Here is a 12,575-nt window from a genome sequence, read left to right as displayed (position 1 = left end):
GTATTAATCCAGATAAGGTTTTTAATTTTCATATTTAAATAACAATGTATTAAACAGTTGGTAGTCAGTTAGGCAGTAAATAATCAATTTAGGCTTTTGATCTTGACCGAAAGAAACCTGAAGCTACTCAGATTAAAAAAACCAACGGGGGTAAAGTTTATTTGACTCAGACTGTACAAAAGGGAACAAATCACATACCTACTAAGTATGTATTGAAAAATATGCCTATAGAACGATACGTCACAATCGCGGGACAAGCGGCTGTTTATGAACCGTTTAGATTTATCATAACCTGTCAATTTATTATATGTGATTAAAAAACAGACTTTAGTTAGTTACATTTATTTTAAAAGTCGTAGGTAACAGCTAGAATATGACACACAAATTCGGTTCGAAGAAGAAGTTAATTTTTGAAGAATTTATCGTATTATGCCTATGTGGAAGTTCAAAATATTCATACTTATCGTTGTTTCAATTCACATTTAGTTATGTATAGAGCTTTAAAAGCATAAATACACATTACAAAAAGCTACGCTTTTGTTTTTGCTACTTTAAAATATGTATGTATGCAAATGGTCAGGTACCTGTATTTGGTTAGGTACCTGCCTCTTTTTTTTATTTTTTATTAAACAATGTGACATTTTTATAACTTGATATAGGTGCATTGTTGTGGGAAATTAAATTTATGATATAAGTACTTATTTGTTTACTTTATGTAGGTATTTATTTTATTTACTTATATCGATTGTAATTTAAAGTACCTGTTACAGCTCTATAAAAAACATTGGGTTCTCTATATAATTCTTGTAGACGGTAGGTAGTTATGTATACATAATAGTTATTTAGTTATAAAGTAGATAGTACCTAACAATGTATTTTCAGAATTTGTAGTGTGATAATGATAGAACACCTATATTTAAAGTTTATCTAACATCTTTCATAATTTCTAGAGATCATAATTATTAGGTAAGTATATTAAATTATCCTACAAGTTATCTTGTGCATCGGATCTTTGGCATTTGACTAGTATAATAATTAAATTTTCCTTTTTTTTAAGTAACAACTATTAGCATAGTATTATATTTTATCATTAGGTATGTATCACCACATCAACAGACAACACATATATTTTGATATAAATAAGTATTATTTATTATGTAAGTATACATATATATTAATATATTATATATTTTAACTAGGTATAAATAAATATTATATTTCTATTATTTATCTTCCGTCTATAACGTCATACACGACACGGTAGGTACTTTCCTTTATCGTCGTAGATAAACTTCACAATATCGTACGTTCGCGTATCGTTATTCTCGTATAATTCCCACAAATAGATCAAATAGGTGGTACAATAACCGGCCTACCAGCATGGATCGTATGACAACTTGTGACAATATTTATCATGTCGTATTTTGATGGTTGATGACGAGATCGAGAAATGTGAACGAGTGTGATATAAATCTGCGACACTGTGACATAACTTTAAGTCACGCTAGCCTCTTCATACACGTGATAAGCTACACACTCGAGGCCGCGGGATGGGAGCTACCGCGACGCAACATTTTTGTCACGTCTTGTGATGCGCGTCTCGCTCGCGCCCCGTGCTAGGTATGCAGGGGTTACTTCAATGTTACAATATTATTAGTATTTATTTGTTTTCTATGAGGGTCTGCACCTGCAGCACGAGATCCCGCGCCAGCGCCAGCACCGACGTCGCGTCGTGACGCTCCGCCATTTCTGTAGGTATATTATTTAAGTAAGTAAATATTTTTATATACTTACTACTTATGTAAATAAGATTATGGGTTTATTTAAGAGAAGACGTTAATTGTGTTCCACATTTTTTATTTTTTTATAAATCATGCCGATGTAAATGTTACCTAGGGCCACTTGCGCCAACATATTAAATCTATATTTAGTGTTAAATCTCGATTTAGTGTCAAATTTTATATGGATTGACGTTTCTTAAATCGAGATTTGACACTAAATCTAGATTTAAATGTTTGTGCAAGTGGGCCTTCGAGAAAGGCTGTACCTAGCAGAGAAAGTCAAAGTTACTCACCATTGAAGAACTTAATAATATCAGTGAAGTCCATGGCGTTGGCGAGTATGACGTCGCGGTAGGTCTCCAGCAGGGCTAGCGCCATGAACAGCACCATGTGTTCTGACGACACCTGCCTGGCTGCCCAGATCAGCTCCCAGGCTGCGAACACCTAGGACATGTTGCAACAGGTTAAAAATTGGCAAAGAGCCTATGAGTTTTGGGATAGACCTATCGACCAGAAGCTTTTCTTTCGCTGTGGAAGCCGCGCGATGTGAGTAAGCGCGATGGAAAACTTTTATCACGTTTTAGCGTGCGTAAATAGCGCCCCGTGCCAGCCTCTTTAGGCGTTTTGCTGGCCGCTCCATTAAGCATCCTAAGAAATCGTCCCTTTAGTTCTCATCAACATCATCTCCCCGTAACGAAACCATTCACTGCAGGACATAGCAGGGTCACTAAAATAAAGTTAGATCTTCGGCCCAACAACTAGTCCTCCCTACTTCAAGGAGAGTCAAAAGATACCATTGGGCACTCTTTAAATCGTCGACATTAGTACACCGATGGTCAATCAAGAGTAACACAAGGATAGGGTGGTAATACTGACATCCTTGTAAAGCAGCTCCCTCTTGAAGTCGAGCAGGAACCAGCGGTAGCAGAAGTAGAAGTGCGTGTAGTCGCCGTGCGCGTGCATCAGCTCATACAACTCGCAGTCCAGGATCTGGATGAGGGACCTGGAACATGGGAGACTTGATTCATGGATGGCAAAAACTATTGGACAGGCTGGTGGCTGGATGAGGAATGCCGAGGAGCCATGGAAAGTCCAGCATTTTACGCTGAAGGGCTTCCCTCAGTAGATAGAGAAATACAGTGTATCCAGCAATCATCCTCAGCCAGGGTCTTCTACGTGGGGTCAGGAGTCAGTAACATAACAATACATACTGGAGTTTATTAAGACCATCCACAAGATTATTTGCCTAATATCTAATCCAATCAAAAACACAAATGTGAAATGAGAGCCAAGTTCAATATTAATGTTATAAATGCCTTGGTTGTTGACTTCAACGACAAAAGAAGTGAGATCTAAATGGGTGCCAAGTTCAATGGTCAGTCCTGAAATTTATTTACTCGTATAAGTAACAGTATAACATATGATATCTTCGTATAACATATAATAATGTATTGTAGCCTAAGGTCTGTCTTGGCTAGTTTAAAACGCTTTTAAAAAAACTAAGTCTCTAGACTTTATAAACTGTACTAAAATTTAAACTAAATTTATACTAAAATGTACAATATTCACTCAATTGTTTAACCGATCCGATCTGTTCCGATCGGATCCGGTCCGATCCGATCCGATTTGACACCATCCGATCCGATTTGACACCATTCGATCCGATTTGATCCGATTTGATCTGATTTGATCCGATTTGACACCAGCCGATCCGATTCCATTTGATTCGATTCGTTCCGATTCAATCTGATCCGATCCGATTTGATCCGATCCCATTCCATTCTATTTACAGCTATCTTAGACTAGTTAACATTAATATTATGCATCTCAAAGCCATTTCATATTTTTCACATATTATGATAGTATACTGTAGTACCATAAGAGTTTTGATCTATACGTGAGTGAGTCAGTCAATGTTAAAAATAAGGTTTTTTGGACATTAATATCTAAATAACCGTTTGAGATACTGGAGTGTCCGTAGTGCGGAAGGGAAACAAACGAATACCATGGAAGCTAGTTTATTACTGACAGCTAATTTGACAGATGCCCTTATATATACGTGATAGGTATGCAACCTCCATGCAGGTTGCATGCTCATATACTACACTCCTCCACCACTATTTCAAAGATTATTATCACAAAGAAAGAAACAATGAATCCGTTGGAAACTCTAAAAATATTGTTTATAGTCAATATTCTTCCTAGGTCTAAGTGTACGACCGTTATTATTTACAATGTCAATATTTACATCATCTAGATCTCTATGTACATTAGCACTACTCTCGTCTACATCGTCGGTCCGCTCCAGACCAGAACTCGTTGCGTTATCATCGCAAGTTACCATTCCCTCGCCCTCACCACCTCCAGCGTCTCCGGCGCGGTTACTCTCATCTCCCTCAGACACAGCTGCTGCCTCAGTAACTGACTGTTCGCGCGAGCCCTCGCTGCCGACATTCTCAGACAATGATGAAACGCGCGGTGACGGTGGTGGTGGAGGCGGTCGCTCCGGTGCATCATATATTATAACAGGAGTATTTACATATGAATCTTGCGTATGTACAATCCGTTTCTCTTCTACATTCCTAGGCTCTTTACATTTCAATATTTGGTCAACATGACGAGTTCCTAAGGTATCAAAGTCATTGAAATAAATTTCATACATTCGATTCCCTATCTTCCTTTTTATAACTCCGGGCGACCAAATATACTTCCTAGCAGTGAACCACTTTGCTAAAACTGTTTCACCTTCCTCGAAACACCTACTTCGGTTTAATGGTTTTAGTTCGTCTGAAGCGGATGTACCCGTAGTGGCAAGGTGCGTTGGAGGTTTAATAAGATCTAACCTACTCCTTAAATCGCGGCCAAACATCAGTCTAGCCGGGGTCATACCCGTCGCACAATGAACAGTGTTGCGGTACTCAAATAGAAAGCTTAACAATTTGTCTTGAATACAGTGTGAAGACACATTACTGTTATCAGCTAGAATACATTTGATCATCTTTTTGCTACATTTGACTGAGTTTTCCGCCTGACCATTACTACACGGGTGATAAATCGGAGACGTTACATATTTAATGCCATTGTTTTTACAAAATGCTAAAAATTCTGCAGAACAAATCTTTACATCATTATCCGAAACAATAACCGTTGGCACGCCAAACACTGACATTAAATGTTTCAATTTCGCGATGAGCGCCTGAGTAGATGTGCCGCAATTCATGTAGATGCATTCCAGCCATTTGCTGTAGGCATCGATCACAATAAGATACGTGAGGTTACCTATCGACATATAATCTATGTGGACCCGCTGCCAGGGCCCGGCGGGGCGCGGCCAGGGCGCCGGCGCGGCGCGGGGCGGCACCGCCCGCAGGCCCGCACACGTGTCGCACGCGCCTATCCACTGCTCGATGTCCCCGTCTATACCGGGCCACCACATCCTCGACCTGGCCTTGCTCTTTGTTTTGACAATCCCAAAATGCCCCGAGTGGAGTTCTCCTAACATCTGTTTCCTATGCACTGCAGGAATAACAACTCTATGTCCACGGAAAAGACACCCATCATTTACTTCCAAATCAGTTTTAACTTGAAAATACGGTAAAACTGATTTGCACATGATTTTTCGTGGCCACCCGTGTTCCATGTAATTCATAACTGTCTTAATAACAGGATCTAAATTTGATGCTCGTTTTATCGACTCAAATGAAAGAGGCTCCACGTTCGCATTTAGGAATTTCAGAGAAGGCAAATCTCCGTCGTCACCTTCCACTACCCCGGCAGGCAGCGGCGATCGAGAAAAATAATCCGCTATCAGATTATTGCTGCTGCTGATATATTGCACCGAGTAGTTGTAGGCCGACAGAATCAGCGCGTACCTTTGTAGTCGTGACGCCGCGGTAACCGAAACACCCTTATTTTTATCAAAAATCGCTATTAGAGGTCTGTGATCCGTTTTTAGTATAAATGGGTCGCGCCTGCCGTACAAATATTGATGAAAATGCTTGACACCAAATATAATCGCTGTGGCCTCCTTGTGGATCTGGCTGTAGTTCCGCTCACTCGGTAACAGCGATCGCGACGCAAAAGCGATAGGCCTCTCCCTGCCCTGGTAATCCACATGCGCCAGCACGGCGCCGAGGCCGGCCGGGCCCGCGTCCACCGCCAGCACCAGCCGCGCCGCGGGGTCGAAGTGCGCCAGAACGCGGTCGGACGCCAGCTCGCGCCGCACGGCCGCCAGCGCGTCCCCGTGCCGCCGCGTCCACTCCCAGCGCGCGCCCGCCTTCAGCAGTTCGTGCAGCGGAGCCAGAAGCGAAGACGCGTTTGGAATAAAATTCCTATAATAATTTACTACGCCCAAAAATCGTTTTACTTCGAGTACGTTGGTCGGAGCTGGCGCCTTCAATATAGCCTCTACCTTAGTCGGGCAGGTGCGCAAGCCGTGTTTGTCGATAACGTAGCCTAAATACGTCACACTGTCTTGGAAAAAAAAACATTTAGCTTTTTGTAATCTTAAGCCTGCATCCTGTAGCCTTTTGAAAATTTCATTTAACCTAGACATGTGTACCTGTTTGTTAGGCCCAGTAACACAGATATCATCCAACCAGACGCTAACTCCATCGATTCCCGCGAGTAAATTTTCCATTAAACGTTGGAAAATAGCCGGTGCGTTCGCTAAACCATACAATAACCGCGTATATTTAAAAAGCCCCTTTGTCGTATTTATCGTTGTAAGAATTTGTGACGGCTCTGACAACTTGCACTGGTTATAGGCGTTACTTAAATCTATTTTAGAGTAATGTTCTCCGCCACCTATCTTAGCAAATACCTCCTCGATGCGAGGCAAAGGGTATTTATCAATTTCCATATCCTTGTTCAGCGTACACGAATAATCACCAGCAATTTTTACCTTACCATTTTCCTTAAGTACGGGCACTATTGGTGTCGCGTACTGCGAGTACCGCACCGGCACCAGTATGCCGGCCCGCACCAGCCGGTCCAACTCCTCCTCCACCCTCTCCTTCAGCGCGAAGGGAATATTTCGTGGTTTAAAGAACTTAGGAGTTGCACCATCTTTCAGGTGTAAATCTACTTCAAACTTATTAAAGCAACCTAACTCATCTTTCCAAATGTCTGGATATTGCTTCATCAATTGCTGCACATCCACGTCAGGCACACTCAACGCGACATTGTTAACAGACGTTGTAAAATGCATGTTGAACTTTGACATAAATTCACGGCCTAACAGTGGGGGCCCGCCATTCTTAATCACGTAGAACCTCACGTCCTCCGTTTGGTTTAGATACGTTACTCTGGCAACAAAATAACCCACTGGCGTGATTTTATGTCCATTATAGAGACACATTCTTATGTTACACTTTTGCAAATTACAGTTCCTAAATTTATCTATGTACAAGTCGTGTGAAATAATACAAGTGCCCGATCCGGAATCTATCTCCATTGACAAATTTACATTATTTACATTAACAGTTACTTTAATAGGGTCGTAACTTACATACCGAACGTTGAAACACTGGCAGTCCTCACACTCAGGCATGCCCGGCACCTCTGCATCCGCTTCAACATTATGCAAATGAGAACCTGCCTTTTTACACACTTTCTTCAAATGCCCTTTTTCACCGCGTTTTCGGCACTTATAGTTTTTGAACCGACACTTGATAGCCTCATGAGCCTTGAGGCCGCACACTGTACACCGCTGCGTAGTCTCCGCCGCGGCCGGGGCGCCCCCGAACTCCGCGCGGCGCGGTGCGGGGGGCGGAGCGGCGCGGCGCTCGCAGCCCGCGCGGTACACCGGCGCCTCCGCCGCGTGCATGGCCGCGCGCGCCGCCCGGGCGCACGCCGTCTGCTGTGCCATCTCCATCGCCTTCGCCAGCGTCAGCGTGACCGCGTCTTGTTCGACCAGGCGGTCCCGCTCGGGGCCTGCACCCAGACCCAGCACGAAGCGATCTCGTATTAACGTGTCCAGGGCTCCGCCAAACTCGCAATAAATCGCAAGTCCCCGAAGTCGCGCCGCCCAATCCTCGACACTTTCGCCATCACCCCTCGTAGCATCGTAGAACCTTGCCCTATCGGCAAAGATCGACCGTTTAGGAGTAAAATGACCGTTCAGTAATTCCACTAAGCCATGAAAGTCCACCTCTTCCACACTACGCGGGTACGCTAAATTTCGCACCAATTTATACGCTTCTTCCGAAATATGCGTCAACAACACTGCACTTTTATGTTCCTCCTCGATGTTATTTAACTTTAAAAATTGCAATAAACGTCTGTGAAATATTTCCCACTCGTGAATTTTATAGTCAAAAACACTCAAATTTCCGATTACCGACGCCATTATTTACAAAATTTTCACCAGAACATTTGAAAGGAAACAAAAGCGCTTCATTTGTTTTTCTTTTGTTTTTGTGGGTTCGCTCGTCGCCAGATGGAGTGTCCGTAGTGCGGAAGGGAAACAAACGAATACCATGGAAGCTAGTTTATTACTGACAGCTAATTTGACAGATGCCCTTATATATACGTGATAGGTATGCAACCTCCATGCAGGTTGCATGCTCATATACTACAGATACGCTCATGAAATTTAGAACACATATTATGTATCTCGTAAGTCACAATATATGTGCTAAATTTCATACATTTATATTTAATAGTTTTTTATTTATGAGGGGGTCAAAAGTGGCTCGAAATGGCTCGTGTAATATTACACACGGTGCGGCTCGCCAGTTCTGTTTCTCGAACTTGGCTTGACACGCTACCGCGTGTCTAGATAAGAACAAATCTTTATACTTTTCCACGTCTCCCATACCTCATATCAGCAAAATGCGCATCCATAGCCTGCCCGGACGGGAAGTTGTCCTTGGCCCTCAGCATGAGTCGGTGGAACAGCGCGTGCGCCGCGGCCTCCTCCTGCATCATGACTAGGAGGGGAGCCGCCAGGTCGCACATGCCCTGCATGTAGCCCATCTCCAGGTTGTCCCACACGTAGCTGGAAGAAGGGGGTGGAATTAGGTCATGGGTGCTGTTGAATATAAGATTCTTACAAGCACCCAAATGGTCTAGAACATTGGTACTCAACCTTTATTATATAAGGGCCACAAACACGTTTAAGTCATGGTGTCGCGGGCCGCAAGCAAAATATTTTTTTTTACTTTTATAAAGCGATATAAACTATCGAATAATAATATAAAAAACACATGCATATACTACTCTGTATTAAAACTTTAAAAGTATCGGGAGTAGATCCATAAAACAAAACATTTCTAAGATTTTGAACTAATAGAAAGATTTTGCTAAGACTTTTTATAATTAACAGTTATTTATTTACATTTTAAAAATAAAATACCGATTGATAATGGCTTTTTAACGCATTTGTCCTAAAATAAATATAATGGATCGATTAAATACGGTCTTAAACAATTAGTTATAATCCACTCCCGTTTTCAGAACTTTATAGGTAGTTGTACAGTTACTGTACGCCATCACAATTTTTTTAAACGCTGTGTCCAGAGTTGTGTTTAGTCCTCGCGGCGAATTTTCCTTTTTGTCTTCTATCGATTGTTAGTTAAAGTCATGTTGACTGTTTTTTTGACTATTGTGGTTTTGTGCACTCGGAATTCTTGCTAGAAAGTCAAACGGTAGGAGAATAATATTATTTGCGGGTTATGTAGAATTTAATACAGCAAATTCGACGAAGATGTGTGGAAAAAAAATCGAGAAAAGACTTTGCACAACGATATCGCGCCTTTTGCACAATAATCATCATTGTAAATGAATTTTCGAGCAAACACTGAACAAATACATCCAATCCACCATAATCACCCGATATGGCTGCAGCTCACGGCTCTAGCTTCTTTTTTTCCTAAACTCAAATTACCACTTTGAGGCACTGTTTTCAATCGATAGAAGACAATAAGGAAAAATCGCCGCGAGTACTAAACACAACTCTGAAAACAGCGTTTAAAAAAAATGTTGTGATGATCGGATAATTCGTTGGCGTTTGTGTATCGTTTCTGAAGGAGCAAACTTTGAAGGTGATAAAATAAATTTGGATGAATAACAATATTTTTTTGTTTTATGGATATAATCCCGATACTTTTTACACAGAATGTATATTCTCTATTATCTCTCATGGCACGCGGGCCACTGATAAAGGCCCGGCGGGCCACATGCGGCCCGCGGGCCGCAGTTTGAGTATAGCTGGTCTAGAAGATAAGGCTGCCATTTTTTACAGAGGCATGATCAAATGCGTCATATTATATTGTGAAATGTATATATACTTAAATGGTTTTCTTATGAGAAACAAAGTATTCTGGATCTTAGTATGGAATATCAAACGAGTTTTAATCGGAAATAAGTGGTCCTAATTAAAACTTACGTGCACATGATATTTCTCAGCTTATCCAGATTTTCGTCCGTAAAGAATGGGTAGTTACGGTCGCATCTTTGGACATCTTTCTCTATGCGATGAAGGTTGAGAGCGAAACTTTCCACCAGTTCATTCTGCAATAAAATTTATCGTGTTCAAAATTATGCAATACTTGTCGGTATAATTTCGTTTACGAAACAACTGGCCGCGTGGTGGTCGCCAAAGTAGAATACACAGAAAAACCATATAATAACGAGTATTTAAATGATGTTTACCAGGATTTTCAATTCATTAGATTTTGTCATACTATTAGATGCATACTATCAGCAACAGCATTGCGATCTCTGTTAAAAACTACGACACGGAAAGAGGATAACGAGACTCACAGAGTAAACTCCACCATTAGAGCTAGCGGGTGAGACACAGTTGGATCGGTTGTCTGGCTTGTTCTCTCCAGAAGGTTCCAACGTATCGAAGGAAGCCCCAGCAGAGTGGCTCTCTTCCCTCACCACTCCCAGAGGACTTCGGGCTGGACTCACATTGGCTGACAAAGATAAATATCACAGTAAATTTCTTACGAATTGCTGCGAAAGTAAGGAATTGCTTCAAGTAGGTAGGTAAGATACCAAATCAAACGTCTGGGTGGCGGATACCAAATTATCCATATTTTTCTAATGTCATTGGGTTTACTGGATACAGATGAAGAAGTAGAGTCAAAAAGGAAATATCATAAATACTTAGCTCAGGATTTATGGAAGCAACAATAGAGGCAGAAAGGGATGTAATTGTAGTTATTGCTGTAATTTGAGGCTTGCTCACCGGTGCCACTGCCAGAAGCCGGCGATCCTGAAGCGGCTAAATCCACAGACGGATTGGTGACGATCACGCTGTGCTGCTGATGCTGATGAGGAGTTGGCGGAGGCAAACTCTCATCCAAAGACGACCTCAAGTCGTTCCCATTAAAGTTGATATTCCCACTATCCACACTGCACAGCGGGCCACGTCCATCACCTTTTTGGACTATACCTTCTGCTAGTCGTTTTATTTCCGCTATGCTTTCTCTTCTCAAATCAGGGTTTTGTATAGGACTCTTTATATGTATTTCGTTTTCTTCGTTTAAGTCTTTTAGACTGTCTATATCTACACTCTCCCTACTATCACCCTTCTCAGTCTCTCCGTTAACTATTGAATCATCTTTCTCTTTCTCTTCCGTGTCTAACTCAATATTCTCTACGTCTTCTATACTAGGTGCTCTGGATAGAACCGGTTTGTTTTCAGGTCTCTTTTCAGTTTCACTGGGTTCCGGTGACACTACTGGTGGGTTATCTGATATGACACTAAGGTCGTCTTCGAATACCTGAGAACAATAAAGTGCTTTATATTTAAATGTATAACATCAAACCTATTTTGGGCATAAATTAAGCTATCCTTAGTTGGTATTTCGTTTGTTCAAATCACCTGTCTACAGAGCAAAATTATCTGTTGTCTATAGCATCTCATAAATTTAACTTAATTACCATTGTGAGGCTGATAGTAATTCAGCTATTCCAACCTCATTTAACCACCATAAGCCGTACCTCACAAGAGACATTCTCCACGGGCTTCAGCTTCCCCTGAGCCTCGTTCAGCCTGGCTATAGAGGCGGCGGTCTGCTCGCGGTCGCGCTGCTTCACGATGGCCTCCACGCACAGCCACTCCGACATGGTGGTCTCGTACTGCCACCAGCTACTTTCCGCAAGTCGCCACCCCATCTAGCCGGAGGGCGTCCTACACTACTACTGCCTAGTTGCTTTCCGCAGGTCTCCACTCCATAACACAGCTATTCTAATCTCATCATCTAACAATCCTACTTTTTTGTGAGTAGGTATGTGTGTGTATGATTGTATGTTTGTTACCTCTTCACGTCAAAACGGCTGAACTTATTTCAATTCAATTTGGTATGGAGTTAGCTGACACCCTAAACCTACCCAACAGTTAGGCTCCTTTCTATCCCGAAATTCCCACTGGAAAACTTTTTAAGGCGAAGCGAAGCTCGCAGGAACAGCTAGTACACCATATGCCATACCTCACAAGACACATTCTCCACAGGCTTCAGCTTCCCCTGAGCCTCGTTCAGCCTGGCTATAGAGGCGGCGGTCTGCTCGCGGTCGCGCTGCTTCACGATGGCCTCCACGCACAGCCACTCCGACATGGTGGTCTCGTACTGCCTCCAGCCACTTTCCGCAAGTCGTATGACGACATCTAGCCGGAGGGCGTCCTACACTACTATTGCCTAGTTGCGTTCTCCACTCCAGACACGGCTATTCCAATCCCATCATCTAACAATCCTACTAAAATTATATTATAATAGGCAAATTTTGTGAGTATGTGTTTGTTACCTCTTCACGTCGAAACGGCTCAACCGATTTTATCAA

At 42.1% G+C, this 12,575-nt stretch overlaps 1 protein-coding gene across 1 annotated transcript in view; it reads right to left on the bottom strand.

The window, feature by feature from the left end:
• Positions 1 to 1,128: 1,128 nt before the first annotated feature.
• The window catches only part of LOC105386212 (small G protein signaling modulator 1), a 59,396-nt gene continuing 47,949 nt past the window's right edge, over positions 1,129 to 12,575 (bottom strand). The window contains exons 17-23 of the mRNA XM_048626206.1: positions 10,981 to 11,518; positions 10,548 to 10,705; positions 10,171 to 10,295; positions 8,602 to 8,781; positions 2,658 to 2,784; positions 2,075 to 2,225; positions 1,129 to 1,749 (exon numbers count right to left, since the gene is read on the bottom strand). Of these exons, the coding sequence (XP_048482163.1) occupies positions 1,661 to 1,749; positions 2,075 to 2,225; positions 2,658 to 2,784; positions 8,602 to 8,781; positions 10,171 to 10,295; positions 10,548 to 10,705; positions 10,981 to 11,518 (1,368 nt within the window). The 3' untranslated portion in view covers positions 1,129 to 1,660. The remainder of the gene's footprint in view (positions 1,750 to 2,074; positions 2,226 to 2,657; positions 2,785 to 8,601; positions 8,782 to 10,170; positions 10,296 to 10,547; positions 10,706 to 10,980; positions 11,519 to 12,575) is intronic.

The sequence above is a fragment of the Plutella xylostella genome, chromosome 16 (assembly GCF_932276165.1).
Source record: "Plutella xylostella chromosome 16, ilPluXylo3.1, whole genome shotgun sequence".
Taxonomy (NCBI): Eukaryota; Metazoa; Arthropoda; class Insecta; order Lepidoptera; family Plutellidae; genus Plutella; species Plutella xylostella.
The sequence above is the reverse complement of the archived record's forward strand: the minus strand, read 5'-3'. Positions and strand labels throughout refer to the sequence as shown.